Below are 8,664 nucleotides of genomic sequence, written 5' to 3'. Positions count from 1 at the left end.
CTGCATCACATGCTGATCAAGTGAAAAACAAATTGGAATATAGCTTACATGCATTAACGGTAAGGTATAGAAAATTTTTATACTACAATTCAGTATATTTTAACTTGTTGTAGTAGGTAAACCTGTCTTATTTTCTTTGTTAGTGACTTCCATAGTATAAAATTTCTTTAATACTGATATTAAACTCATGAAAAAACAACTTATTACAGCAAAACTCTGCACTTCTAATACAACAAAAATTTTACTTGCAATACATTATACATCTCATGAATCCTCATTTCAACAGCAATCTGACAAAGCAAACAGAAAAAATAGAAAAAAAAACTGTACATGTTGTCAAATATTTTGGTACACATATGCCAGAAGTTCCTTAAAATTGGATGCTAGTACCTGGCGCGCCAAGTGTGTTACTTCCGTCTCTTAGATAGAACGAAGCGAAGCTGAAGGTCTAGGATAACTTGCTGCACGGGGAGTCTCTTCTGAACTGCTTCTGCATGACCTGTTGAGTTCACTACTTGATTGACTGCTAAGCCGATTTAACTGCTGATCCTTGTTAGTATCAGTTTTCGCTGTATCTTTGGATTCCTGAAGCTGCTCTAGAGCTGTTACCACCTCGTCCATTGTTGGTCTTGACTTGGGGTCCATGGCTAGGCATTGAAGAGCAAGGTTTGCTACCTTAAGGGCACGAGTGAGCGAATATTGTCCTTCAAGCCGGGAATCTAGAACACGGAAAACTCTACGTTTGCTGGTCAAATAAGGTCTTGACCACCCAACAAGACTCTGTTCCCCTGTTGGTCTATTCTTGTCTATTGCTTTCTTACCTGATAGAATTTCCAAGAGAACGACTCCGAAGCTGTATACATCACTCTTGGCAGTAAGATGTCCTTCCAAATAAGAGAAACATATGGAGGTCAGAAACTAGATGTGCCATTGTATTTCAATGAGCAGTGAATAGTGACAGTTATAGTTACTCCGTCCGTTGCAGTTTATATGGGGTGTTTGACTGGTCATAAAATTTAAGAAAGAACGAGCACAGATCTTTAAATATGTCATGATATTCTTATGGATATTAGAGCATGTCATTAAGGATAAAATGGGAAGTTTAAAGTTAAAGTGTATCCAAACATAAAAAAATGTTCTTCTTTTCAGAAAGACTAAAAAAGGAAGGGTATCATATAAAATGGAACAGAGGGAGTAATAAACATGGCAATCGTACAAATTTTCATGTAACTGCGAGAGCAGGATATTTTCAATGTACAACAATGAAGTTAGGTAAAATGCAGCTACTGTCTATTTAATACACAAGTAAAATCGGCACAACTTAATGCTCTCATCAATTCAGATGACCTCTAAATTAGAGTACATTTGCAGGTCGACACGAGTTGATGAGAATGTAACACGAGAAATTTATCCAATGCAACTTGACACCACATAAAGGAACTATACAAATAATGTCATCAGATGGAAAAAATGGAGTGGAACTGAGCGGCATGGATAACAAACCTGTGGATAGATACTCTGGAGCAGCATATCCATATGTTCCCATTACCCTCGTAGAGACATGGCTTTTGTCGCCAGTTGGACCATCCCTAGCCAATCCAAAATCAGAAAGCTTGGCATTGTAGTTCTGTACATATGAAATATAAGAGCAAATGCATCAAATCAGCAGTCGCAGACAACAATAGCATTAACGTATTGATGGTCAAAGAGAATGAAAGAGAGCTAAGCTACCCTTAAACATGCGATATACTTACTGAGTCAAGCAGGATATTAGAGGTCTTGAAGTCCCTGTATATAACACTTGTTTCCGCATTGTGAAGAAATGCAAGGCCCCTCGCGGCACCAAGGGCTATTTTCATACGGAGGCTCCAAGAAAGTGGCTGAAAGTATGAACCTCCTGAATCAAGGTAAACCTCATTTAATATTAAGATCTAACAAGCCTGACCGATGAACCATAATAACCAAACTGGCAGATAGGAAAGAGATTCAGAACTTACTCCTAAATAGATGATTCTCCATGCTACCCTTAGGCATGAACTCATAGACTAGAAGCCTGTGATCATCCTCTAAGCAATAACCAACCAATTTTACAAGATTCGGATGACGTAGTTGACCAAGATAATTTATCTCAGCCTACAATTTTGTAAGTTCAAGAACATAAAGACATTCAGCTATCCTGCTTGAAAATATTTAGCTGTCTTGAATTGGAAAGTTACAAATTCATACTGCGAACTAAATGCAAATTAAGTAATCTTATATAACAACATTATTGACCATATTATTTACCCCAATTTTACAATGAAGTACCATGCAAAGCCAATAATAAGTACGTATGATTTTTACAATGAAGCATGCAGATAGGCAACGTAATAATAGTTCAAAATTACATTCATTCGCTCGTACATAACAAACTTCAAAAGAGGATTAATTCTAAGATCATGTTGTAAATCCAAGTGGCGAAATTGCTCTCACCAGCCATTCCCGGTGCCCCTGCAAACCTTCTTGATTTAACTTCTTCACAGCTATAACGATACCGGCGCCAGGCTTTGATGCTACAAGAGTTTGCTCATCAACCCACCCCTTGAAAACAGAACCAAAACCTCCTTCTCCTACTACACTGTCAGGACGGAAGTTTCTAGTGGCTGCTCGAAGTTCATTGAAAGTAAAGCTCCTCAAGTTGGATGATTGCAAGATCTCACCCTCACTACGGGGAGTGGGGGGTACGGAACCTGATGACCTTTTGCTATATGAATTACTAGTCTCAGTACCATCTCCACTGACATTTCTCGAACCAATCCCTGAAAGAATCCATTTACATGTTGCAATCAAATGACACCTAAGAACAACAAATGAAATGCACATACAAAAGCCAATTACTACTATCTTTGCAGATCAAAAGTTTCCATATATATAACAAAACCCTTCACAACAACATTATTACTGTAGTTGAAAGAAAAGCCTTTGCAAATCTGCAATCTGCACTTTTCATGACACCATAACTTACCATGCAAAATCCAATATCAATCTGCTTCTCAAATTCTCTTCCTTATCCTCTAGCTCTACCATTTCTTTATTATTTATTTATTTATATTTTTGGTAAGCTCCTCAGCAACTTTAAGGGCATCCTTCTGTTTTTAATTTACCTTTCTTTCTTCTTTCTTCTTTCTTCTTTCAAATTTTTTCATTTCTTGAAGCAAGCAAATCATTTGAACCATATAGAGCCAGAATTAACCAAATTGAACTTCAGGAGTACTAAGTTGAAGCTGTTTTTTTTTTTGGGTTTCCCACCCGGTGTTCGGTACATGCATTGGGGCCGGACTAAATTCGGATTCGCGCCGGAAAGTCCCGCATTGGGGTAAAACGCTTCCTAACAAATGCGCGATTTCATATCAAAGGCTCGAACCCGAGATGTCCGGTTAAGTTGATGTTGTTATAGTACTACTAGTGCATACAAGTAACCAAAAAAAAAGGGAATAAACTGAAGAAAATAATAATAATAATAATAATAATAATAATAATAATAATAATAATAATAATAATAATAATAATAATAATAATAATAATAATAATAATAATAATAATAATAATAATAACAATAATAATAATAATAATAAAAATTCTGGTCCCCCACCCCACCAAGCTCAGGAAAGCACAGAAATGGTACAGAATCAAATTGCAGAAGAAGATGGTTGAAGTGAAATACCTGTACCAGTAAAAATTGTAGTCTCAGCTTTGATTTGGTTGCTCAGACAAATCCCCATTAGAGCAAAAACCTCAAAAAGATTCCAACTTTATAGCTCCACAAGCCAAAAAACGTATAACCACTAACTTCAAGAATTCATAGCAATATGCTCAGAGAACCAAATTTAGATCCAATATGAACTAACAATTTTTTCATTTTTATCTAATGCTTGTATTTCTCCAAAGCAAATAGCTTAGTTGTAAAGATAAAGTAGTAGGAAAGCCAATGGAAGTTGCAAACTTTCTCTACTGAACTGGGGTTGTAATCATTTTTCAATTTGTGGGCTTGAACTAAATTTATGTCAAAGAAAGTTACAGGTGAAAAGGAGATTTTTATTGCTTTCTCGATTCTCTATTGGTTTTCTTAGAAGAAGCCTTTTTTTGACCATTTTGCTAAAAGCCATAGAAGGTTGACTTGGTCTTGTAGTAGGACCAAGACACTCAAAAATATGGGAAAAGTTTTACTTACTACACACTAAAAGTAGCTTTATTAGTTGATCAGTAAATTATCAACCAAACCTGTTTACAGCTGAAATTAACTCTCAAATTATTTATCGTACTTTTTTTTTGTATACCTGTTAAGAAAATATTAATTATGAGTAATTTTTGACTATTTTATTCTTATTTTTATCTTAGAATATAATCTCTCTTCATTAAATTTTTGGGGCAAGTGCACAAATAATCATTCTTGTTATTTAAAGATTAGTCAATACTGATTTTGTCCGAAAAATTTAAACTAAAAATCTAACTTCATGACAATTCAAGACATTTTGTCCGAAAAATTGAACTAAAAAACTAAATTTCAGGATGCACTGGCTAATTCCTAAATAGCACTTTAGAATAGTTATCTGGTGCAATGGCGAAGCCAGAAGCTTACTCAAGGGTGTTCAAGGCTAATTCCTAAATAGCACTTTAGAATAGTTATCTGGTGCAATGACGAAGCCAGAAACTTACTCAAGGGTGTTCAAGCTTGAAAGAAGTGAAAAATATTCTCCGAGAAAGAGTGTTCAATATATGTTATATACTTCTAAAATCTAATATTTTACCTATATACGCAGTGTATTTTCCGACGAAGGATGGTCAGTTGACCACCCTTTATAACATGTAGCTTCGCGCATGATCTGGTGTCATTTCTACTAAATATTTACTCCATAATTGAGGAGTAGTCTTCAAGAACATTTACTACTTTTAAGGGTAAAATGGGGGAGGGGAGAATAATTAATTTTGTCTTGAATTTTTAAAACGGCAAATAATTTAAGACATCTATTTTTAGAAGATACGATATGTAATTAGATATGAGCAATTAAAGATGGAAGTACTTTGCATTGGAAGTTTCTTCATTTCTTTGTCTCAAGTTCCTCGAATTCCAGATCACTTATTAAAGATGGAGAAATTTTATTTATTCATCCCACCACGTTCCTTTATGGTGCAATTGAAATTAATTTCAACATTAGTTGGAGTTGCTTAGCTGTTGGATTTTCTGGTGTGATTTTCTTTTAAGGTTGCTAGATTCATGATGATTAGTCATATCTTGGATTGTTTATTTGGATTTATTAAAACCATACCATAAAAGATTATTATGGCATGATTATTAAGATGTCTTTTGCTAGCTTCGAGGATCTTTTATAGTACTAATCAAATTTTGCCCTTTATTTGAGGTCTTGATAATGTAATTATCAAAGTCCCTTGAGATCTACAATTTTAAGGTTAAAGTTGTACGGTATTTCTCTATTATCCATAATGCATTATAAGTTGTTTAATTAATTGATGTCCTTCTTATTAAGGAATCATTTGTCTGTCAAATACAATAGGCGTTTGAGCAAATATTTGGTGAACCGAAAAAAGAAGTATTTAAACTTGAAGTTAAAAGAATAAGTATTTGGAAGTGAATACAATCAAGAAACAAAAATATAAGAACTGCACGACCAAAATTCAACTATCAAACACTACTTAACACAACAACAAATTAACATCCAAGCCCTTCCGTTTGAACTACTAACGCATCTAGCAAAACAATTGGAACACGCTTATATTCAACCCTTTCATAACCCAAACACCTTCGATAAAATTGTATGGGGACTAACACCTCATGGAAAATTCACAATCAAGTCCCTATACAATAATTAAAATCAAAATCAACACCACCAAACTGAAAACTTTAAATGGATTTGGGCATTATCATTACCACCCAAAATCAAATATTTTTTGTGGCAAATTGGCCATAATTGTTTACCAACAAGTGCCTATCTACGTAGACTCAATATCACTCCATCCCCAAGTTGCCCTATCTGCTACCATCAAAATGAAATCATTGCCCATATATTATTTCAATGCACCTTAGCAACCATCATATGGCATACTCTAGGAATTATGCCTAACTCTGTAACGAATGTTGATCATAATAAACCCCTCATAAAAGACCTCTACAAACTCATCCACTCAAATATACCAACACCAACACACGCACCCTCCCACATACTCATACCTTTCACAATATGGTATATCTGGAACTGCCGTAATAAATACATTTTCCAGCATATTAATATACCTCTTTTCAACAAATAGTATCCCGGCTAACGAATATTATTATCTAATTCAAAAACACCATCCACCTGCTCAAATAACAAGTCTCTATATTAAATGGGAACCACAAACAAACGGCGCTTTTAAACTTAATACAGATGGTATCTTTACTACAAACCCTCCTAATCTTGGGATAGGAGGGGTGTTTAGAAACTCCACAGGTAATTGGATCTTAGGATTCACTAGAAGCAGACTTACAGGAGATTCTACTTCGATGGAACTACATGCCTTGCTCCAAGGCTTGTATCTAGCATGGCAACACAAACTCGTACCACTGGAAATCAATATCGACTCCACTGAGGTAATTTTTATGCTGAAAAATAATAACATGCAGCACTTATCTTTACTTTCTGAGTGCAGATACATACGACGCCAGCTGGGTAGCCCACACATCATGCATATCTATAGGGAGCAAAATAGTGTAGCAGATAGATTAGCCAAATATGGAGCATCTTTAAGCTGAGGAACAAACTTGCAACTACTACAGGAGGCGCCAACTTTTTTGGAAACAACACTGCAAGCAGATCAACAAGGCACTAATCACTTAAGGAAAATATCTCTTGCGACACAGTCTGATCCTCTTATTTTTTGTCTAGATGATCCATCTAATGAATGTATTTTTGTAGACTTAGGTCAACAACAACAAATACATCTCCCCATCTGCTCTTTTTGTAACCCAGGAGAATGTTCTATAATTGCTCCTTGTAATGTAACAAATTTTTAATATAAACTAATTTCGTCGGTTAACCAAAAAAACTAGTATACAGAGTTAGCACACTTTTTTTTTCATTTCCTTTTTAACATATAAGTATGCTCCATTAAAGACATTCTAGTGGTCAAGATTTCGTAATTTGAAGTAGTATTATGAGCTCAAATCTCAATGAAAATTTCAGACGGTTAAGCAATTATTCTTTGTAGACATGTAATTTTTGACCATCTCCGAGGTTTTACTCTTTTTAGCTTTTAGATATTTAATTTAGGTCTAATATTGCTATTCTACCTAGTTTTAACTATTTTACTTTATTTTAAGAACAAAAATTGAAAATTACAAAAATAGTTCCATATTTCTCTACTTAATTCACGTATTAGATATTTTTAGAAGGATATGTTACTTTGAACCTATTTTTATTCTAATATAATCCTTGAAAATACCAAAAATAGTTTCAACTTTAATTTTAATGTTATTCGAATGTTAATAGTTTATTAAAATCAATTAGTAAGAGTAATTTTATATCTTTTATAAGTATTCATATTTTCTTAAATTTTTAGCTTTCTTAGCCCAATTTTTGTAGGAAACTAGAGCCCAATTTTGAAGCCCAAATCTTGTTAGCCCATACCCCATTTAGCATAATATACAAAAAAAAAGGACCTTGGAAGAAAAACCCAAGACAAACAAGGACAAAACCCTAGAAAGAACTCAAACCCTAGAGCTCCTTGACCTTTCCAGCCGCCCGCCAGCCCGCAGGAAAACACAGGTCCCCATCCATCGAGCAACCACCCTGTCACACAACAACTCACAGCCCTGATCTCACAACACAAGCTATCAGCGATAACCTCACTCCAAACACCTACCACAACACCAGCGACCATCTGCGATAACCTCACTCACAGCAGCTGAATTACCAAAAAAGAGAAGAAGAAGAAAAATAGTCGTCGTTTAAACTACGGTGAACTCTGACAGCCTTCGTCATTCGACGCCACTACTGCTTCATTCATTCGCACGTTGTTTGTTGTCGTGGAAGTAGTGTCGTGCTGATTTACTACTTTTTATCGCCTGAATTTCAGATCTGGTCGTTTGGGCTTAATAAATTTGACAAGATCTGTGATTTTTCTGGCCTAGCCATTGTTCTCTCATTTCATATTATTTTGGCGACTTTGGTTATATAAAATCAGATCCGGTTGACTTTTAATTTTCCGACGAGGTTTTCCGTTTGAAATCTTGTTCGCGGTCCTGTGCGTTATTGAATACTAAAGCCGTCAAATAATCCAGGTTCAAACTCATTCTTTTGAGGTCAGATTCTTGTCTTGTCTTTCTGTTCAGTTTTGCGTAGTAAATTTTGAAGAAATGAAGTTATATGGCACATGGGTGTTTGAAATTAAGAGTGTATTTGTTTAGTTGGATTTCATATTGCTTTCATGTTCTTTGTGATTGGATTTAGAGATTACGGTGGGGTCATTAGCTAATATTAACTAGGCTTGATTAAAAGAACGATAGTTTACTAATAATTTCAAATTGGTGGTTGTTGGATTTTATCGTTTAATTGCTGAATGGGTTGTGGGGGTTCGTTTGACTTAAAAAGCAAAATGACATTTGGACTCCTTAAGGCAAAATTGTCATGG

At 35.0% G+C, this 8,664-nt stretch overlaps 1 protein-coding gene across 1 annotated transcript; it reads right to left on the bottom strand.

Annotated features, from left to right (window-relative positions):
• Window positions 1-203: 203 nt before the first annotated feature.
• Window positions 204-4,079, bottom strand: LOC107772725 (putative serine/threonine-protein kinase PBL11). Its single transcript, XM_016592206.2, has 6 exons — window positions 3,704-4,079; window positions 2,473-2,798; window positions 1,998-2,133; window positions 1,755-1,897; window positions 1,504-1,627; window positions 204-884 (listed from the first exon to the last, which is right to left on the bottom strand). Exons 1-6 carry the CDS (start codon window positions 3,759-3,761, stop codon window positions 421-423), a joined length of 1,251 nt encoding a protein of 416 aa, XP_016447692.2. The 5' UTR covers window positions 3,762-4,079; the 3' UTR covers window positions 204-420.
• Window positions 4,080-8,664: the final 4,585 nt, after the last annotated feature.

This window comes from Nicotiana tabacum, chromosome 10, assembly GCF_000715075.1.
Source record: "Nicotiana tabacum cultivar K326 chromosome 10, ASM71507v2, whole genome shotgun sequence".
NCBI lineage: Eukaryota > Viridiplantae > Streptophyta > Magnoliopsida > Solanales > Solanaceae > Nicotiana > Nicotiana tabacum.
Note: the sequence above shows the minus strand (reverse complement) of the source record. Positions and strands in the feature narration are given on the sequence as shown.

Coding starts and splice junctions, on each gene's coding strand:
- LOC107772725 (XM_016592206.2), bottom strand. CDS start 3,761: ATGGGGATTTGTCTGAGCAACCAAATCAAAGCTGAGACTACAATTTTT. Junction 2,799..3,703: donor TACAATTTTTACTGGTACAG/GTATTTCACTTC, acceptor GGATTCTTTCAG/GGATTGGTTCGAGAAATGTC. Junction 1,628..1,754: donor CTAATATCCTGCTTGACTCA/GTAAGTATATCG, acceptor TCATATGTACAG/AACTACAATGCCAAGCTTTC.